This window comes from Triticum aestivum, chromosome 1D (assembly GCF_018294505.1).
Source record: "Triticum aestivum cultivar Chinese Spring chromosome 1D, IWGSC CS RefSeq v2.1, whole genome shotgun sequence".
Classification (NCBI taxonomy): Eukaryota; Viridiplantae; Streptophyta; class Magnoliopsida; order Poales; family Poaceae; genus Triticum; species Triticum aestivum.
This window is the reverse complement of record NC_057796.1, coordinates 82,145,581-82,167,842: the sequence shown is the minus strand read 5'-3', so window position 1 is coordinate 82,167,842 and position 22,262 is coordinate 82,145,581. Positions and strand designations below refer to the sequence as shown.

The window sequence follows — 22,262 nt, the reverse complement described above, 5'->3', positions numbered from 1 at the left end:
GCAGATCTGGCAGGTGACTTTAGGAAGATCATCAGCTCCTCCGTTGCCGTTGCCGCTGCCGCGGCCACCGCCTCCATTGCCACGACCTCTGTTGCCGCGTCCACCACCTTCGTTGCCGCGACCACCATTGCCGCGACCACCTCCACCTCGGCCGAAACCACGGCCACGGGAGACGGCGTTGGCCGAGGACTGGGAGGAGTGATTGCCACCTTCGAACATAGCAAGGCGTTTCTCAAAACCAATCAACTGAGAGTAGAGTTCTGCTACCTTGATCGGTTCGGTCCTCGCAGCACAGATGGAAGAGACAAACGAGATGTAGTCGTAGTCTAGTCCAACAAGGATGTAGGAGACTATGTCATCATCGTCGAGCGGCTTTCCTGCAGAAGCCATCTCGTCGCCCAGCGCCTTCATGCGCCCGATGTAGTCGGCGATGGTCGTGGTGCCCTTTTTGGTGTTGGAGAGGGCGATCCGCGTGTTGACGATGTTGGCCTGCGTCTGGGAGAGAAACATCTCCCTGATGGCGGTCCATGCCGCCGCGGCCTTGCTGCAGTGGGCAACCTGGATCATCGTCGAGTTGAAGATGAAGCTCAGCACCTGAGAGTCTTGTGCCAGTGCGATGAGATGCGCCGGGTTGGGCACATCGGTTGGCTTGCCATCCTTGTCAGCAAGCTTGCTCGATGAAGCTCAGCACCTGAGAGTCTTGCGCCAGTGCGATGAGATGCGCCGGGTTGGGCACATCGGTTGGCTTGCCATCCTTGTCAGCAAGCTTGCTCGATGAAGCTCAGCACCTGAGAGTCTTGCGCCAGTGCGATGAGATGCGCCGGGTTGGGCACATCGGTTGGCTTGCCATCCTTGCCAGCAAGCTTGGGTTCTGGGAACGGATGATCGGGGTTGAGGTGGTCGATCAGCTGCGCTCCTCGGACGGTGGCTAGGGCTTGTGCGCGCCACACCAGGTAATTGCCCCGGTGAAGCTTGTCAGCGATGGGAATGAGAGGGAAAGCGGTGGCGGCGGCGGCGCTGGAGCTAGCCATGTTTAGGGTTGGATGTTGGAGAGAAAGTAGGCTCTGAATACCATGAAAGAATAGGTTGAAGCGTATGCCTCTGGCAGGGACGCGCTGCGTGTTATATAGGCATCGACAGATTATAGGGTTTGGTGGTTCGGTAGAGCTGGATTGATCCTCAAGAAAAGTTATACAAGATGAGGATAAATCCTAACTACCTAACCACCTGATTACAATCAACTCACGCAACACCAGATCCTACCAGATGTATATACGGCTTATATAACTATACGTGTACAATACTTTCTAACACCCACCACATGGTAACACCACCACTTTCCGCTACTACATAGCCATATGGTATAGCACTGTACCGCTGGTGACCACCGTGTGGACGGCAACCACCGACGTGGTGGTGTCTGACCCGACCACCGCCTCCTTGGAAATCGCCCGCGACGGCAACCTTGTCCTCCGTGATATAGCCACGAACCGGCAGCTATGGTCGACAAATTTAAGTATAGCCTCCAACTCCACCATGGCCATCATCAGGGACAGCGGTAGCCTCGAACTAACCGATGCATCCAATTCATCCATGGTTTATTGGCAAAGCATAGAGCATCCCACAAACACCCTTCTTCCAGGGTCCAAGCTCGGGCTGAACAAAACCACGGGTCTGAGCCAGAAGCTTGTTCCTTGGAAGAACAGCGTAGACCCATCTCCTGGGTTGTTCTCTCTGGAGCTTGACCCCAATGGCAGCACACAGTACTTCATTCGGTGGAATGAATCTGTAAACTACTGGACCAGTGGCCCCTGGGACTGGGAAGGCAATAGATTCAGCCTTATGCCAGAGATGACAGGCGATTACATTTACGACTTCCAATTCGTCAACGACGCCACACAAAGCTACTTCTACTACTCGATAAAGAATGATTCATTATTAGTCTCGCGGTTCATCATTGACGTGACCGGACAGATCAAGCAGCTGTCATGGTTGGATTCCAGACAGCAGTGGGTCTTGTTCTGGGCCCAGCCACGGACTCAGTGTGAGGTGTATGCTCTCTGTGGGGCATACGGCTGCTGCAGCCTTGATGCCCTGCCGTACTGCAACTGTGTCAAGGGGTTCAGCCAGAAGGTTCAGACTGACTGGGATCTCCAGGATTACAGTGGTGGGTGCAAGAGGAACACACCATTGCAGTGCCAGACCAACTCGACTTCTGCACGGGCTCCGTCTGACAAGTTCCATATCATGGAAGATGTGCGCCTACCTGATAACGCTCAGGGTGCAGTGTCTACAAGCTCTCAGGAATGTGAGGTGGTTTGTCTGAATAGTTGCTCTTGCACAGCTTACACTTACAATTACACTGGGTGCTTTGTTTGGCATGGGGACCTGATTAATCTCCAAGAACAGTACAGCGGGATTGGAGGAGGCACACTCCTCCTCAGGCTTGCAGCATCCGAGCTGCCAGATAAGCAGAGGAAGAAAACAAAGGTCATTGGTTCAATTGTTGGTGGGGTTGCTGCAGTTTTGATAACCCTTGCAATTGTGTTGTTCTTTCTATCTCGGACGTGCCGCCGAGACAGGACTTTTCGGATATCCAAGACTGACTTCAGATACAGTGATCTGCTGGATGATATTCAAAGCATTGATTCACTTCTTCTTGATCTGTCAACACTAAGAGTAGCTACAAATGACTTTGGTGAAGGAACTATGCTTGGTAAAGGAGGTTTTGGGATGGTTCATAAGGTACAAACCATGCCATACGTAGAATTTATCAACTTTATATATTTACCAATGATGAATGTATTTTCTTTGCATAGGGAGTCCTACCTGACGGTAAACAAATAGCAATAAAAAGGCTATGTAAGAGTTCCAGACAAGGAATAGGGGAACTGAAAAGTGAACTAGTCCTGGTTGCTAAGCTTCGCCACAGGAATCTTGTGAGCCTCATTGGTGTTTGTTTGGAAGAACAAGAGAAAATACTTGTGTATGAATTTATGCCCAACAGAAGCCTTGATACCATTCTTTTTGGTACAACCTTTTTCACTCCGAGCTTTAATAGTAGTAGTGCAAGTGCCATCAAACTTTCACTGCAATCTGCAATGCTGATACTTATTTCTGAATGACAGATTCTGAGAAACGCAAAGACCTAGACTGGGGAAGGAGATTCAAGATTATCAGTGGAGTTGCTAGGGGATTACAATATCTCCACGAAGATTCTCAATTGAAGTTAGTTCACCGGGACCTGAAAGCAAGCAACGTTTTGTTGGACTTTGATTATAACCCTAAGATTTCTGACTTTGGCTTAGCAAAGATATTTGGAGGGGATCAATCAGAAGATGTCACTAGACGTATTGCGGGGACATAGTAAGCACAGTCAGCATTTGATTGTTAGGCATCGAAGTAGAACCTATAGTAACAGTTATGTTCTTTTTGCAGTGGATACATGTCGCCTGAATATGCCATGCATGGTCAATACTCAGCAAAGTCGGACGCGTTCAGCTTCGGTGTTTTGGTTTTGGAGATCGTCACAGGAAGAAGAAACAATGGCTCCTGCAACTCCGAGAAATATGTTTATCTCGTCAATCTTGTAAGTACTTAAGAACCAATGCTAGTTAACTCTCTGCGCGCTGCTGAATCCTATCATTATAACCGAACAATTTACCAATCTGGTGCAGGTATGGGAGCACTGGACCAAGGGAAATGTCATCGAGTTGATCGATCCATCCCTTAGCGGCCATCCCTCTCACGTTGACCAGGTGCTGAAGTGCATCCAAATCGGACTGCTGTGTGTGCAGAACAGACCTGAAGATAGGCCGACAATGTCGTCGGTGAATGTCATGCTTAGCAACCAGAGTGCTCGTCTCCCTTCTGTTTCCATGCCAGCCTTCTGTGACAGATTGAGTGGATGCAGTGATAATTCAGAATTGGCGTCTTCAAATGGAATGACCGTCACAAAACTAGAGCCAAGATGAGCCTTGAAGCAGTTGCTGAACCAGTTTGTACTAGTGTTACTTTACTACGTATCTTTTAGAGATGAGTTTGATGTACCTGGTGCTTATGTTTCATGGCTATGATGAAAAGTCTTATGTGCCTCCAAGGTTATCTTCAGTATCAGTTTTGCTGTGAAGTGAGATTATGGTATTGCTGCTGGAGAAAATGTCAGTGGTATTATTAGCTGCGATATTTGGCTCATACAAATACATGTATCAATAGTTAATTTAGCAGCCTTTCCATTTTGGCTATCTTCTAAGATTAGCTTTCGTTCTTGTAAAATTTCACTTGCAATATAGACAAGGTTTTCATATGGATCTTGGTGGTTTTCTATGGTGCAGAGCAAACCCAGTTTTGTGCGGGTGGCGAAACAGATTTAACGTTGTCGTTGGTAGCTTGGATTTAAGACAATACTAAGACGCTTGACGAAGTGCTCATGAGCAAAGATTGAGAATAAAGACCCCTAAAACTTAGATAGGACCCTTTGTAATCATACCTCACTGGTGGCAAGGGTTGAGCCTTACGACAGACAAACAGGTGGCCTTGGCGTTTAACAGCTTGGTCAAATGGGAGCTAGGTAATGGGAGACCAGTGTTGTTCTGGAAGGACAGATGGATCAATGGAAGTTCTGTCGCTGAGATAGCACCGATGGTATGGGCCATGATCAAGACCTAGGTGGTGAATAGGAGAACGGTTATGGATGCTCTGCACTTTCATGCTTGGACTTCAGACATTGTTGGGGAAATGAACACGGACGGCCTGGTGCAATTCATCCGGCTCTGGGAACTGATCATTGGAATGAGCCTCAATTCTACCAACGGTGCAAGATCGATTGGAGACGTGGTGGTCAGAATCAAGGAAGCACATCTCTAAACTGCACCGCAAAGGCTACGACACGCTTGTCATCCTGATATGCTGGAACCTTTGGAAGCAAAGAAATGGTTCGCGCACCAACAATGCCAATGAATGGGGAGCCGCGGACATGATCGCTCATGAGTTGAGATTATGGATAGTGGCTAGGGGTAGAGGAGTCCAACATCTAGCCGAGTAGTAGATTTAGTGTGTGGAGTGGAGTTTGGGTATGCTTCCTGCTGTGGGATTAGCCACCCATTGTACTTCTTGTAATTAACCCTCTGCCTTCTATAAAGCTAAGGTACGCAATTTGCGTACTCTCGAAAAAAATACCTCACTGATGGTCAACACTGAAGCAGCATCTCATAGGAGAAACCAACCTTTGTTCAAATTTGACTAGGATGGTTACTAAGCATGGTGTCTTTAACATGGGTCAAATTGCTAGCACGATGATCAATGTATTCTCGAACTCAAGCTGGGTGTACATAGAGAATGATGCCCACGGGCTAGAATAGAAAGCCAAAAACTGCAAGGCAGATCAATTTTCCTTTCACCAACGTGTCATCCCACGCCTTTGTTCAGTTTAAGTTTTAGAATCATCACTTTGAACCAAATTCAGCATTACAGCCCCTTTGGTAGCAAAGTATTTTCAAAGTACCCTGATGATACTACAGCTTTTCTAAATACCATAGTTTAATTCGCTGTAAGGTGTTTGGCTACCCATAAAAACTGCAGTATTAATACTGTGGTATTCCCAAAACCAGAGTATTTTCTCTGTCTAATAAAAAGAACCCATCACCGCCCCGTCGTCTCTGAAGATCTTCTACTCCGGCGGCCATGGACAAACCAAGAGACAGCAAATTAAAGAACAATAGTGGATACACTGTTCCTCATCCTCCCGCCTCTCTGCGCAGGTCGCCCGTTGCCCCCCTCCCGCCCCTGTGTTGTCATCCAGGAAGCTGGGCGCACGTCTTCTAATCTAGTTCACCTAACATGATTTAGCATAAGTTCGCTTCCGCGTGCAGTGGTAGCTAGCCACGAGCTACGTACCTTGCCGTAGACCATGCGGTGGATGCCACGCCGCGGAGCGACCCTCACACAACGACGAATGCCGACCCTTGGCACCCCGAGGCCATGGAACGTTCTCATGGTGAAGAGGCTGCAGAGAAGCACCTGGGCGCGGCGGGACGACGATACACGAGGAGTCAGTGGCACAGAATGCTTGGAGCTAGCTGTGGACACGACGAACACCATCTTGGCTGCTCGTTTACAGTTCACTTAAGCTCCTTGTTCTTGTTCCCCTCGACCGTGATGTGGATGAAGGTCAGGCCGTTCCAGTCCACGCGCACTTGTGCAGCTTCTGACCAGCAACGCCATATGCAGAGCGTGACGTGTTACCTCCACCACGACCCAGACGGTGATGAGTCGGCTACTTCGTGTTGCTGAGCGTCCTCCACGAGAAGCTACAAGCCATGCCTATGGCCGTGCAGTGCCATTCAGTTTGTGCATGCGGATGGTAAATATGCATGGCCGATCAGTTGCACGCAACGTCGAGCTAGCTAAAACTCATTTTACATCGCTACATCGGCACTAGCCAAACGGGTCGCTGTATTATCAATACTCTAAAATAGTTTGATATGTCAAAACTGTGGTATCTTGCACCAATGGGTTAAAATACTGCAGTTTTCAATACCCTGGTTTTTGCAGTACTTTGCCATCAAACACAGCCGCATGTTTTTTTCCGTTTCAGTGTTTTCGTATCATGTGATCCAAAATAGACCCTACTACCGCTGTAACCTTTTACAAGACGTTTTTAGAGTCTATGACAGTGTCAAAAAAACGTCTTACATTAAGTTACAGAGAGAGTATAGTATATAATGATGAACTGAGCACATAGCTAGTGATCTTCTTTGATGGCGTTGTCAAGCCGAGTGCCGCTGCTCAAACCTCTGCTTCCTCCTCCTCCAGGCGCTACCAATCCACCAGCATCTGCCGTGATCTCCAGGAGCCACCGGCCAAACCACACAGCTCATCTGGGACATGGCCTTCCCCTTGATCCACACTTGGGCGCCACTCGCCATGAAGCATACATGTCCATGCCCATGCCCATGTCATCATAACAGTGTGATCCACACTTGGGCGCCACTCGCCATGAAGCATACGTGTCCATGCCCATGTCATCATAACAGTGTGATTGAAGACCAACCATGGTCCTGCCGGGGTTCCGCTCACCATGAAGGCCATGATCATGGAGTAAGTAGCCTTCGCTATGTTGTGTGCATCAGAATCAAGTATGCACACACCAGACGGCCCATTCACAGAGCATTGCCTTCCATCACATCATCCTGGTGATCACCGGCAACTGCAGACAGCTGCAGCAGCACATCGTCAACAGGAGCAGAGTCAGGACGAGACGTGAGTGACCCGACGACGAAAGAATGGACCTCCTTCTCGAGCTCGATCCAGCTCTTGCCGGTATCCTTCCTCAGACCCATCTCCCTCATCTTCTTCATAACCTTGGCCCGATCATCCCATCGGCCTTCCGCTGAGTAGATGTTTGATAGCAAGACGTAAGAAGCAGGGGACTCAGGGTCCACAAGGAGCAACTTCTCAGCCGCGTATTTCCCGATCTCCAAGTTCTGATGGAAGCTACAAGCTCCCATTAAGGCCTGCCAAAGGATAGCACTGTCCTTGAAAGGTCCGTCCTCGATGAATGACTTTGCGTCGTCTAACTGACCAGCTCGGCCAAGCATGTCGACCACACATGCATAATGTTCTACCCTTGGGAGCACTCCGTACTGCGATGACATGGAATTCAAGATCTCCAGCCCCTTCTTTGCTGATCCAACATGGCTACAGCCATGTAGTAGTGATAAGAAGGTGACATCTGTGGGATTGGCACCGCTGGCTTTCATGGATTCAAACAGTTGAAAGACTTCAGAACCTTGACCATGCCGCGCAAAGGCTGCAATGATCGAGTTCCATGAGATTGAGTTCTTGCTGGGCGTCTCATCGAACACTTGGACAGACTCTTGCAGCTCACCGCACTTTGAATACATATTGATCAGACCATTGCAGACATATATGTTCCTTCCAAAGCACTTCTTGATGACCAGTGCATGGATTTGCTTCCCAAGAGCAATTGGCGCGGAGGCACCGAATGCCCCCAGAACTGCAGAAACCATGTTTGTATCAATGCAGATTTCTTCACCCGCCATCTCAGCGAACAATTCGAACGCCTTCTCTTCCAGTCCATTTTGAGCAAATCCGACCAGAATGACTGTCAAGAAAACTTCGTCAGGCTGCCGACATGCGCGAAACACACTCAGAGCATCCTCCATTAAGCCGCATTTAGAGTAAACATCCATGAGCCCACTCTCTACATGGAGGTCGGTCGCAAGTCCAGCCTTCACAATAAGGGCATGAATCTGCTTGCCTTCCTTGGCTGCCAGAGATCCAGCGCAGGCTAACAGGGAGCTCGAGTATGTCGCATTGTTGGCGTCCACAGTGCGCCTCATCTGTCGAAACAACAGGATGCTGTCCTCGTAGAGCTCTGCTCGAGCCATCCCAGAGATCATCGCCGTCCATGTGATGACGTTCCTCCCTGTCATTCCCTGGAACGCCCTCTTGGCCGAGTCCGGAGATCCACACTCGAAGTAGGCGGTCACTAGCGCGTTCCCGATGGACACCTCGCCCTCAAACCCACGCGAGACGACCAGCCCGTGCACCATGGCACACGCGGGGAGGGACACTGCACGCGCGCTCACAGACAGGACTGTGGTGAAGGTGGCGTGGTCGCACGAGAGGCCCGAGCGCAGCATCCGCCTGAACTGTAGGAGCGCGTCGTCGGCGCCGGATGACGAGGCGGCGGCGGAGGAGATGAGCGAGTTCCAGGAGATAGAGTCCCGGACGCGCATTTCGTCGAACACCCTGGTGGCGTCGTCGTGGCGGCCGCACCTGGCGTACATGGAGACGAGCGCGTTCCAGGCGACGAGGACGTGGCGGAGGGAGGGGTGGAGCGGGCATAGGAGGAAGTGGGCGGGGTTCTTGACGACGGTGGCGTGGAGGGCGGCGCCCAGGCGGTGGTCGGCGGCGCGGCCGCAGCGGGCGAGGAGGCCGCTGAGGTAAGCGTAGTTGAGGAGTGCGGGGACAGCCATTTTCTTGAGGGTCATGTACATGCTCAGCTTTTATAATAACAATAATATTTTTTTTTTGCGGGGAAGATTATTAATTTCCGAATAACAATAATATTGTTACTACTGTACCATATACGATACTGTAAAACATATTTAGCTCAAGTACTAGCTTGAAAAAACAATCTATATTGTGGGACTGAGGGAGTATTATTTTTCATCGATATTCTGTATGGTGAAATAAATAGGATTTTACATTTTTTGGGTAAAACATAGGATTTTACTATTTACTATTTTCTCTCGATTCCAAATTAAGTTTAAAATTTGTGTGTTGGAAAACTCAAGTTTGACCATTAATTTAATATACTAAATGTGTGTTGTCTTTCATAAGAATTATATCATGGTATTTGTATTTGGACAAAGTTTTGAATGATATGATTTTTATGACATATAACAAATATATTTTTCATCAAATTAATAGTCAAAATTAAATCATGTATTCTCGCAAAAAAAAGTTAAAATCATGCAGACCACATGAGCAGACGAATACTCACATTTACCAATGAGCTTTCTAACTTAACGATCATCCCTTTTTGCGAAAATGGCCAAAGCCGCTTTCTCATAGATCCTTTCGACACAGCGGTGCATGTCGCGGGTCGCCAAGTTGATATTTCGGGCGGCCACCACCTTTGGATCCTCCTTCTCCGGCTCCAGCAATGCTACGAGCGGATCCATGTGGCGGCGGACGACGAAAAGGGCGGGAACAGGGTGGAGAGTGACAACGATCAGCTAGAGAGGGTGGCAATGCACGGGCTTGGTGCGGAAACAATGCGGATATGACCAAATGTGCGGGCTCCAAGTGGGGATTTTGGGTGGACCGGGATTGTTGGAGTCCTACGTGGAGGAGCTCCGGACTCCCGCAAATCTTCCCCAACTTTGCATTCGGTTTGTGGGATTTTGAACACACGGACACATCAGCGGACGTATGCGGCGCCGCATTGGATGGCGAAAAAAAATCCGAATGTTTTGCGGCACAGATTGGAGATGCCCTAAGTATGGCTTAAAAAGCAAACATACAGTGAATGAGAGCAAAATAACCACATGTTCATTAATTTACAGCAGTGGTTCAAATACTGCCTTCAGTTTAGGTGTGGCTTAAAATACAAATGTCACATAAAGGAGGGTAAATGAATCATATTTTCCTGAATTTATGTCGGTAGTTCAAATAGACCATTGGATTTCAGTATTTTGGTACATCTTGTACAACAAAAATGTTGTATTTTTTGTCAAACGTTTTGGTTTGCGACATAGTTTGCATCGGCCAATCGGCTACAATGTGGGTCGTATCGCTCTTTTAAGACCACACCGATATGAGCACAGTATTCGATTTTTGAACCTTGATCATAGCAAAGAAAATAATCCAACAAAATTTCTGATTTATTGCACTTCTGAGAATTTAAAGAATCGTTTGTCACCTAGTCGTACATAGGGCGGCCAAGGGCCACAATCCCCCGAAAAATGTTGATGAATGGAACATTCTGTGATTTTAACATACAACATGCTCTAAATTACACCTAAGCTAACCTTCCAGCATTGAGATACAACAAAATACAACATGGCTCGACTTTTGCCGCTATCAAGTGTATTTGCCACCGGGTGGATGGAAAAACCCACCGGCGTTATTACCATTTTTCGACTGAAACCCCCCATGCTTGGTTACTCTGGGGCGTTCTTGGTTTCTAGGATGGAGCAATAGCAGCTTCTCACGCCCACAGCAGACAATCAACACCCAGTTCAAAGTTTGTCACGGGACTGTCGCCGAAATCCTCGCCTTGGTTTTGGACCTCATGGTTTGTGTCGACGTAGGGCTCAGATAAATCCAATGACCTTACAGAGGGGATGGCATGCTCCTTTTGGATATCTGACGATGCGGCCGCAGCTTCTTCCCGATCCAAAACAACGAGGAAGTCGTCTTCGAATTCGAATGTCAAGAACTTGTCTTGACAGGCTACACATTTCAATTAACGGTAAGATTGGCATGAATAAATGGCTTTAGAAGGTCATGCAACAGGAGGCAGCCAGTACTTACTGTCCACTAGATGAGCAAGGTGGTGGATGTTCTTTATCATAGTTCCATTTAGTTTTATGACCTGATAAAATTATTGGTTAAAAGGAACATTAGCTAAATGCAAATGCATAAGAAGATGGCTAGAAGTGGAAGAGACAAGAGGTTTACTTGTTGATTGCCCATGTGCTCATACCCGATGTTGACATCGTTCGCCAGTACCTGGAAAACATTGATAACTTAAGAACCTGATAACACTTTGCAGCACTAGGACTAGCCAATTTATCCAACCACGAAATACAACATACCTGAGATACAATTACGATTTGCTCCCCTTCGAAGGTTGATAGAGAGTATCGTGCCTTTGCCAACAGTTTTAACTGTACACAAAGATAAGATATCAACAACAGTAAGAGATTGCAGATCTTCCGAAAAGGTAAGCTGCACGCATGATGGTCATGTGGAATGATCTTACCCCTAAAGTATCTTCACACTCTTCCCTGCAAATGTACATAGATTTACGTGTTAGTAACTACAACCTTTCTGACACCAAGCATGGATTGAAAGAGGAAATAGTTGTTTACTTACTCTATAAATGGTTCTGTTAAAGGCGTGAAGACAAGGCCGGCAACTATCAGATAAGAAGGTTGACCCCCATCAACATTGAATGGCACCTAATTTGAGGATGAAGGAAATTGTGAAATCGGTGAAATTTTTACATTTCTATTTTTAGCTCATGAAAAGATCAAGGGTTATAGTGTCTTACTAAATGTTTTCTTGGATGCAAAATGGTTTGCACTTTCATGACATTGCCTTCCCGAATGATACCTAGTTGGGCAACATCACCTGCATACCTGATTAATAAAATAACAATTGTTTAGTGCAGTTCATGCTATCATTTTGGAACATTTTATTTTCTTCAGATGTTAAAGGATGTCACTAGTGTCAAATTTATATGATCCACATACAGATTAATGGAACAAAATTGCAATGCCTCAGATGGAAAGGGCTTGTAACTTTGGTATTCAGATCAAGAGGGAGCTTCGTAGGCATTACACACAAGGGTTTTAGGCAAATGAAGAGCAGTGCACATATAATTAAAGACTGCTTAGTTCTCCATGATTTTGCACTACTGAATCACTAATGAAGGTTCAGAAGGTAACATGAAATAGATACATGTCAATGGGTGATTGCATGATTTTCATTTTACCCATCCATACAAATGATAGAGAATGTGACATCTATATGCATCTGTACACATGTTGAAACAATGCCCACTGGTTATGGCTGTCAAAATATAGATTTGTGGTATTGTGCCATTATGAAATTTCAGACCACTAGAAACTGGTGACAAAAAATGTTCTGCCCTAGAATAGAACATAAATAAATTAATAAGGTTAGGAAAATCACTTCAAGATGATTAAGAAAATGATAATACTTGTGAGGAATAAGATAAAGCACTTACTTTTGACTTGTGAGGTAGCGGAAAGCAATCCGCTCAGTGGACCGAAATGGTACTGTTCCTTCACATCCTACCGAGACACCATCGAAACTTGTTATCACATCTCCCTGGAGAAAAACAAACACCTGATCAGCTTAAAAAGGAAGCAAATGTAGCAAATACCGTTCTGGTAACTATTAATTCAGAAAGATTCATTTGCGGGAAGAAAACCTAAAGGTAGCAAATCTGTGAACTCCATCTAAGAGATGCAGATGCACTTTACCTTTCGCAGAACACTGCTTGCTGGAGCTGTAGGCTCAACCCGGCGGACAAGAACACCCTTCAACCAATTAAAATGGCATGTTATAGGAGAATAATGAAAAACATAGAGCACTATTCAGTGGTAAGGACAAAACTGAGAGTAGTTTTCAGAACATACGTTTGTTGGATATAAATCGGTATCTCTTTATTTAACTGTAGCATTTTATTATGTAGGGAAAATGGGTTATTGTGGTGTAATCTCTACCAGACATAGATAACAGAATCCTACACAACTCACTGACTACTCTCTGCTAATACAGATGTACATCTGCATTTAGACAGTAGGCACGATACAAAGTGCTGCCGTCAATGACATGGATCTCACCAGAAACTACTGGCTAAACCATATGGAAATACATGTGCCTTTGTGTGTATGAGAGTTTGTTCGAAAATCTCTAATAAATCTCCATATCCACAAGCTGAAGCTGAACACATATCGATAGCATACCTCACTTGAAGGCACCTTCAAGCTTTCACGCAGTGCTGGGTTTTCCAATTTCTGAAGTAGGACGCCCAGGCAAGGAAATCCTGCATAATGTCTGAACACATTGAGGACATCAACTTGAACATACAACAGCAACTTCACCCTCCGAAAACAAGCATCTCATCAGTCATCACACAGTTTTACTAATGAATGCATGTTCGGTGAGTACACATTACGAAAAACTTGTAAATATATTTAGGGGGTTAAAAAGGCTTCAGAAAAATGCCAAAATTAATACAACGCTAAAGTTTAACAGTGGAGCCCGACCAAGCAACCAAATGAACAGACTGTAATAAGTTATATGCCAATGTATAATTAAGTACTTAAGGCACAGTTTTTTTGTTTTGATTTCCAAAGATATATGTACGTTACCTGTGTATTTTCCATTTTTCCGATAGTCATTCAAGAAATGGGATACGACTGTAGTTGGAATAACATATCCAATATTTTCAGCTTCATCTGACCTGAACACCTAAACAAAAGACAGCATGAAGAAAGGGAATAGAAAGACAAGAAGATAAACATTCAACAGTGCAGACACGTATCTGGGTAAGTACATTCATACCAAATGTACTTAACCATTTGATGTTCATCAAAATTACACATTAACAGGGCTTTGAGTGTATCTTTCAGGTTTGCTAATAAAAACTTTAGGAAAGATAGTCTTTTATTTGAGTAGTAAAACAAAGTGGTCATCGCTTACAAAATGTTAAATGATGCAATTCTAATCCATGATTAAGTAAATCCGATCTGAGTTGATAAAGCAAAGCCATATAACCTGGAATTTTCTGAACCCAAAACCAAAACACTTCCCCTCATGTCTAGATGGAGGCCGCAACTATTTTTATTAATAGCACGGTGGCTACCTCTTGAACTTGAGACCTTATGCCTCTGATACCATCTGACGAAACATGAAACTTGTATTTCCATGAGGCCATAGACCGTATGTACTCACACTGACACATACTGGTGTGGTAAATATGCAGATAAACCCTTATACAACAGGGATATTGCATGGCTAATAAAACCACGACAAGTATTTTAGAACTGAGGGAGTACATCACTTATATCCACAGTTCCACACATCAGCTACGTAAGCAAGTAATCAGTGAAAGTACCTGAAATGCTACTCCAATGCATTCCCCTTGCTCATTAAAAGCCGGTCCACCACTGTTTCCTGCCAGAAAGCAAACAATACCAAATAAGTTAAGTTATGACAAGTATTTGTGGAAGAAGAAGAAGAAGAAAAAGGAGGAGGAGGAGAAAGAGATGCTTTATATATCCACTTCAATATATATATACCGAGGAAAGCCCTTCCTAAAGCAAATCACAAGTTCAAGGTAAAAGCAAACCTGCGTTTATTGCTGCATCAATTTGAACCCCAAGAAGATCTGATGTTCCGTGCGCATATGGTGTGACCTGGGCTATTCCAAAGGTAAAATAGTATAAGTGCAACTATGTAAGTAAAGCAATATTAAATGCGAATATCAATATACACCTCTGAAATAATACTGAATTTACTGTAACTTCGGTGAGTGGCATGGAACAGAATGACCTCTATTTTGCACCCCCTTCGTTTGTTTCATAAGGCGTATACGTATTTTGGTCAAACAAGGTCATGAGACCAAGAGAATAGTACAGTTGACCTTTTGAAAGGAAGCTACTGTAATTATAAGCCTAATATTCGGAGACAGACGGAGTAACTGATAACTACTTACCTACCAAACTAGTTAAAACTATTTAGCTAATGTTAGAAGATGAGGGTTGTTTTCTGACAGCAACAAAAGCTTGTGAGCAAGTATTCCAGAAAGACATGTTGATAACTATCATAGAAAGCAGTCTAATTTTTTTCCACATCCTAGAAACATGCGCTGGAGAAAAAGAGAGTATTAGCTATCGAATAGCTATAGTGCTATACAAACATACAAGGAGTCGAGGACTTTTTGGATAGCTGAGAAATAGGACAATTATTGTATGCATGAAACACCATCACATTTCTCCTTGTTAGGGGAAGAGTCCGTTCAAAAAGTGCAATGTAAAGAAAACTTAATTTGCCAAGAGATAGCACCTCAATGCGTGATACAACGCCTTTTGTCACAGATATAGTGTCTCCACCAAGAGGATACCCGACAACAGTTACTGAATCCTGAGATAAAGCATCAGAAAGATGTCAGATGGCAAAAGAAATGGAAAAATGATATATCACTCAATATCAACCAAGTATTGTACATATCTTTACAAATGTAGCTACAAATAGTAATAATGAAGGCCTGGTTCATTTGACGCTACTGTAACGTTTTCAGTAAGTACATGGTACATTCGAACATTACATAGTTAATTACCTGAAGACATGGCAAACGACCAAGTTGAAGTGGTTCTGTACCTCGCCAGAACTCTTCATTCTCTACAGAGAGCATCGCAAGATCACATTCTGTGCCTCTAGCTAAGACCTGTAAACTACTTAATCAGACAACCAAACCAGATTTTGGAAGAAGTTAATTAAAGTTGCAACTAATAACCAAAAATCGTATTTCAAAAGATATTATTAACATTAACTAGTAGCAAACCTTTCCAAATGTTAGACAATCAAATCATCGTCCGATGAACTTATTATTTTCTCTTTAGATTTGTAAGCAATCATATGTGCCTACTGTGGAGACTCAGACCTTACCAATCTAGAGGAATGTGGTCAATCAGAAAACTTGGCAAGCCAGGTTTGATATGCGCAACAGAACATAACAGTAACAGCAGGATTCAGGAGTAAGAGGTTTACTCATTGGTGAGGGAGTGTCTTATATAAGAACGCTCTAAGCATGTGTCGATGTTCAGGTAATCCAGATTATGTGAGCACACTTTTGGATAAAATGTCGATAAAGCAGCATAGTCGCAGGGAGAGTACCTTGGCGACGTACTTTTTGTCATCTCCTCTTCGCTTTACTTTAATCTGCATATAAAAGAAGACTTAGTTTAATATTGTAAATGACATAACTAAACCATTAGCCGCCAAAAGCAAATGGTACAACATATTGAATTATTGTCAGAACTTTTGAATTAGTCTACTCTAACCCGTACTACGGTACTATTTATTCAAAACTCCAAAACTAAATAATCCCAAAACTTTCAGAGAAAGCAATTTAGAGTCAAAATACATGTTAATGGTTGAACTGAAACTTCACAGTTTTAGAGCCACGACAAGATTTTAGCCAAGTTGGTGCAGTTCTTGCATTATTGGAGCGCCTCGGAGCTGAAATTAGCTTCATTCTGTTTACATCCCATGCTATGATGTGATCATGTGGATAGTACACCCAGCTAAATAAGAATACAAGATTTTTTAGCCAGGTTTCGGGACAACTTACAGGTCATTCAAACTAAAATCAGTGAAATAATTGATTGTTCTGCCTAAGAAGAATGTTAGGAAGCAATGCTTATTCAAAAGAAGGTATATACAAAAATGTGGATCCAAGACTCTGCTATAAAATAAAAAGAAGAAATTCATAGGTATGTCTAATTAAGTAAGCACCTGGGTGTCATGTTCAACGCAATGTGCATTTGTCAATAGTTTGTTATCACCAATCATAAAGGCACTGCAAAAGAAATGTGTATTAAGATAAGCAGAAATTCTAAATTCAAGACACGAGGATCACCACTGAAATTATAATTGAAATGAGTGACTGCATCCAGATATGCAGATAAAGGTTAAGGTATAAAAGTGAGACTTGCTTGTTCAAGACTTCAAAAAATATGCACCCTTTCAGAATGAAACAACAACCAGATATGTTTACAATTTACTTGTGAAGTTGTCCAGTCAGTTTGTGAAACATAACACCAAAAAGGAACACTACATCACCCATCTAACATCATTAAATTAATACTATCCCTAACTGCAGCATATTGAATCCAAATGCTTAAAGCCCGTACCCTTTCCCATCCACTCACTAAACACACAGGACGAGGGATGTCAATAGTCAGTGCCAAATATAAAAAGGTAAATGAAAAGAACTACAATAAACAATCAGAAACACTAAAAATCTGACGTCAGATTTTTAGGCATGGCAAATCTAACGTTTTCATGGCAGTTTATGTTGATGCGGTGATGGCAAATTTAGTTTGCAAGCACGGCAATTTTCTAACAAAATAAATGAATTGAGGCGGATTTGCCGTGCTCGCCAACTAAATTTGACATCCTCGGAGAACATACTTTGCCATGAAAATCGTTCAATTTGCCATGGTAAAAAAACTGACGTCAAATTTGTAGCGCAGTCCTAAACAATGTAATCAACTAATCATATATAAGTATGAGGCCAATACTTGCCTCCCAGTGCTTGAATGTTGCCTTTGCTTCTGCCAAGGAAGCCCATAATCAGGTCTAATATGAGTACAGTAGACCTAACAAGAGATCAAATAGTTAAGCCTGACAGACATGGTTAATAAAAATAAAGCACAGACTACAACACAAAATCAAGGTAACATGACCTTTTTGACTTTGATCAGGCTAGAGCACTATGCTTGACAGACATACTTAATTACTTATACACACAGTACATTTATAATACCATAAGCAGCATCTATCACACATATCAAGTTCTCGCACTAAACTAGCATTGTCTAGCATCATTGACAGCCAGGACATATTCTTGAGACCCACCTTAACAACAGCATTAAGGAATTTGTCCTCTTCAAGATCCTCGAAATCAGCAACCTAGCACAGCACATAGTTAGCAGAAAATCCATGCAACTTATGATGTCATCGATCACAACATTGAGTGCAACAAAAGAGTTTGCAGCAAAAAACAGAACATTTGTGGATATAAGAATTGGGGATATTCGTGTGATTGGTCACCATAGCTAATACGTCCACAGAAATAGATCACAGGGCAGTAAGAACACACATTAAGGATCTCAGAGACGCCGAAGGAGAATTGAGAGATTCTAGACAAAAGTGTAGGCATTAGTAATTGCTGCAAAGGTGAACTTACATGGCAAACAAAAGGAAATGTGGCTCTATCAAATGGTGAATGCGGCAATTAAGACTGCAATGTTCAACTTGCATATCCCGAAAACAGATACATACGACAATGGAGAGTACTGAATTGCAGCACGAAGCACACACCCAATCCAAACAGCAAAACACTACCCTACCCTGCTTACAGAACCAGGAAGCAATTCGATACTACTCCCTCTGTCCCATAATATAAGATCGTTTTGCAAGCTAAACAGCTTGCAAAACGATCTTATATTATGGGACAGAGGGAGTAGCTCCCAACCAAAAAAAAAGGCCTACTTGGAGCCAATTGGAATGTCCATCCTAAATTGAAATCTAGTAGTTCTACTTTAAACTCTTAGCACTGTACAATGTGCACAACCAAAGACATGGCATTTCATTGCGCTTCGCACCTGCGACTCCTTGAAGTCGATGGAAAGCCCCTTATCCTTGCGCGTTGACGAGGCCAGAGAGCCCCCTCCGCCGCCGCCGCCGCCGCCAATGCCGCCGCCCCGCCGCTTCTTCGACGCCCCCTCCACCTGCGAACCACTCCAAACGAGTTCCCAGCACGTCAGACAAGCGGCCCCTCGACCCGTTTCTCGGGGACACGGGCGGTGAACGAACGGAAGAAGCGCACCTCGTCGAAGCGGCGCGTGACGCGGCGTGAGGCGGGCGGGTGGCGCGGCGCGCAGGCGACGGCGGGGCGGAAGCGGCAGGAGCATGACGGTGAGGAGGAGGAGGCGGAGGTGGAGGGGAAGGGGAGGGACGGGGAGGCGAAGAGGGCGGCGAGGGCCGCCATTGCTTCTGCTGCTGCTGCGCGTGCTTCGAGGGCGCGGTTTGATTGATTTGGGTTTCCCTCTCGCCGCGACGAGGGAGCTCAGCTCCTTATCCTCTCTTCAGCAGAGCTGAGAGAGAGTGGAGCAAGCAGGGGGGAGCACGTGCGCCCCGCGTGAGATAAGGGATTTCGTAAGGAGGCCCAGAAGTACCGCGTACCACCACGTTGGTCGGCCCATTTAGCCCTTCCTCTACTTCATTTCTATATCTTTTTTCTTTTCTCTCTCTCTCTCATTCTTTGTTTTTCCTTTTTTATGTTTTGTTTTCTTCAAAATAAAATCCTCATTTGTTCACTTTTAATTTTCTGATAGATACAAACAACTTTTCCCCTTTACAAGTTTTTTTAAATTTTTTCAGGTCATACATAAATGATTTTTTCAGAGATAAATGCACAATTTCCCTTCACCATTTTTTTCCATTCGTATGTTTCCCTTTTGATTTTTATTTTGTTCTGATGTACATGAGTATCTATTCTGAGATACAGAAACACTTATTCTGGAACAAATGAACAGTTTTTCAACGCTACAAACATCCTTTGAGATATATGAACATTTATTTTCACACATAAGAACATCTTTAGGTAAACACATGCACATTTTTTTTTCAAATACATGGATGTTTACTTTAATATACACAAATATTTATATTTTGTAGAAATGCATATTTTTGAAAATAATTTATAAAATTAGAAGAAAGCAGACATAATTTTAAGATTTATAAAAACTAAAAAATTTAAAACATTATTTGTCAATGGGTTGCACCAAATCAACATGGCAATAGGTACCCGCTACCCGCGAACCCGACAGGTAAAAACCCTATTAGGGTAAGGGTTTGGAAAAATTAATTACCCATGGTTTTATAAATGGGAACAAATATACCCATCGGGTAAGCCAGATACAAGTATGGGAAGGCAATACCCATACCCGCGTAACTGCGCACCCATATGCTTATTCATTATGACAGTTAGGTCCTATATGTGTCATCCACTAAAAATGTGAAAACCCTAGTGTCGCTTTACCCAACCGCAGCCTCGGCCACAAAATCCCTCCCCATACCCCTTCCGCGCCGTCACTCACACCACAGAAACCCCCTTGCCCCCATCTCTCTCTCACACAACAAACCCTAGGGGGAGGAGCCATCGGCCGCCACAGTCGGTTGCCTGCAGTTGTCGGTATCAAAACCGGCAGATCTCGGGTAGGGGGTCCCGAACTGTGCGTCTAAGGTCGATGGTAACAGAAGACGGGGGACACAATGTTTACCCAGGTTCGGGCCCTCTCTATGGAGGTAATACCCTACTTCCTGCTTGATTGATCTTGATGAATATGAGTATTACAAGAGTTGATCTACCACGAGATCGTAATGGCTAAAACCCTAGAAGTCTAGCCTATATGACTGTATATGTTTCCAGACTGAGCCCTCCGGTTTATATAGACACCGGAGGGGGCTAGGGTTGTACAAAGTCGGTTACAGAGAAAAGGAATCTTCATATCTGGTTGCCAAGCTTGCCTTCCACGTCAAGGACAGTCCCATCTGGACACGGGAGAGAGTCTTCGGCCTTGTATCTTCACAGCCCATTAGTCCGGCCCATGTCCAACAGGCTGGACGCCCATGGACCCCTTAGTCCAGGACTCCCTCAGTAGCCCCTGAACCAGGCTTCAATGACGAGGTGTCCGGCGCGCAAATTGTCTTTGGCATTGCAAGGCGGGTTCCCTTTCCCGTATACTCCAAGATAGTCTTCGGACGAAACGAACGTGTCCGGATCTGCAACACAGGTACCACACACTACAGGAATCAGCTACTTTGCCATCTGCCACGGCAGACGGCAAAGGCAAGGATGGTGGACGGCAAAGGCCTTTGCCGTCTGCCGCAAATGGCAAAAGGCTCCAGCAAAGTAGGCATCGGTAAAGAGCTTCTTTGCCGTCTGCTTTCTGAAGCGGACGGCAAAGGGGCCTTTGCCATCAGCGGCTGACGGCAAAGAAAGCCGACGGCAATAAATGTGCTGTTAGTCCGTTAGGCGGCTAACGGCAGCCTTTGTCGTCCGCCGCTGACGGCAAAGAGCATCCGGCCTTTGCCGTCCGCCGAATAACGTCAGCTGGACGTCACTGCGGGACAAGCCTTTGTCGTCTGCCACTGTAGGCAAAGCCTTTGCCGTCCGCCACTGTAGGCAAACTGACCAAATGGGTCAGCTCCCAGGGAGCACAGGTGGCCGCCGCGTGGCTTCTTTGTCGTCCGCGGTAGACGGCAAAGGCGCCTTTGCCATCAGCGGCTGACGGCAAAGGTGCCTCTTTTTTTCTGTTTTTTTTAATCCAGCAATTTTCACAGCAAATATATGACATATATATATATATTTCACAGGGCTATTTAACAGCAAACATATGACATATCCAGCACATAAGTTTCATCGTGCATACATATATAGTTCCATCCATTCATACATAGCAAGTTGCACATACACATTGTTCCATCCATACATATTACAATGCAAAGTTTCATCAAGATAGCAAGTTCCATCATAGCAAGCTAGAAGAATACTAGAGGAGAATGAAAGAAAAAACAAGCACTCCATCATAGCAAGCTAGCTTCCGTGAAGTGAATGAAATCTGCAAAATGGCAAATAAGAAAGTTAGAAAAAGGTGACTAGAAGAAGAAGTATATGCCATTTATGAGCTAACTTAGGTGAAATGGATTATTTATGAGCTAACTTAGTTGAAATGGATCGTTTATGAGCTAACCTAGGTGAAATAGATAGTTTATGAGCTAACTTAGGTATAATGCATCATTTTAGAGCTAACCTAGGTAAGATGGGTCATTTTGGAGCTAACCTAGGTGAAATGGATCGTTTTTAGCTAAGTTAGGTGAAATGGATCGTTTATGAGCTAACCTAGGTGAAATAGCTAACTTACGTAAAATGCATCATTTTAGAGCTAACCTAGGTGTGATGGGTCATTTTGGAGCTAAACTAGATAAAATGGATCGTTTGTGAGCTAACCTAGGTGAAATAGATCGTTTATGAGCTAATCTAGGTAAAATGGGTCATTTTAGAGCTAACTTGGGTAAAATGCATCATTTTGGAGCTAACCTAGGTAAGATGGGTCATTTTGGAGCTAACCTAGGTAAAATGGGTCATTTTAGAGCTAACACAGGTAAAATGGATCATT

General features: G+C 44.4%; 2 protein-coding genes and 2 pseudogenes across 2 annotated transcripts; 1 reads left to right on the top strand and 3 right to left on the bottom strand.

Annotated features, from left to right (window-relative positions):
* Window positions 1–230: 230 nt before the first annotated feature.
* On the bottom strand, window positions 231–372 carry LOC123183797 (uncharacterized; annotated as a pseudogene).
* Window positions 373–1,391: 1,019 nt separating this feature from the next.
* LOC123165774 (cysteine-rich receptor-like protein kinase 6) lies at window positions 1,392–4,213 on the top strand (annotated as a pseudogene).
* A 2,305-nt stretch (window positions 4,214–6,518) lies between these two features.
* LOC123180451 (pentatricopeptide repeat-containing protein At3g05340) lies at window positions 6,519–8,990 on the bottom strand. Its single transcript, XM_044592500.1, has one exon. It carries the CDS (start codon window positions 8,811–8,813, stop codon window positions 7,161–7,163), a length of 1,653 nt encoding a protein of 550 aa, XP_044448435.1. The 5' UTR covers window positions 8,814–8,990; the 3' UTR covers window positions 6,519–7,160.
* Window positions 8,991–10,394: 1,404 nt separating this feature from the next.
* LOC123180449 (protease Do-like 2, chloroplastic) lies at window positions 10,395–19,193 on the bottom strand. The gene is made up of 21 exons (XM_044592499.1): window positions 18,908–19,193; window positions 18,684–18,809; window positions 17,935–17,988; window positions 17,602–17,675; window positions 16,810–16,873; window positions 16,189–16,233; window positions 15,632–15,739; window positions 15,358–15,435; window positions 14,642–14,708; window positions 14,408–14,466; window positions 13,662–13,761; window positions 13,254–13,333; window positions 12,768–12,824; window positions 12,509–12,612; window positions 11,810–11,897; window positions 11,632–11,717; window positions 11,519–11,543; window positions 11,352–11,423; window positions 11,215–11,265; window positions 11,068–11,128; window positions 10,395–10,986 (listed from the first exon to the last, which is right to left on the bottom strand). The coding sequence occupies exons 1-21, from the start codon at window positions 19,067–19,069 to the stop codon at window positions 10,742–10,744; spliced, it is 1,806 nt and encodes a 601-aa protein (XP_044448434.1). The 5' UTR covers window positions 19,070–19,193; the 3' UTR covers window positions 10,395–10,741.
* Between the last annotated feature and the right edge of the window lie 3,069 nt (window positions 19,194–22,262).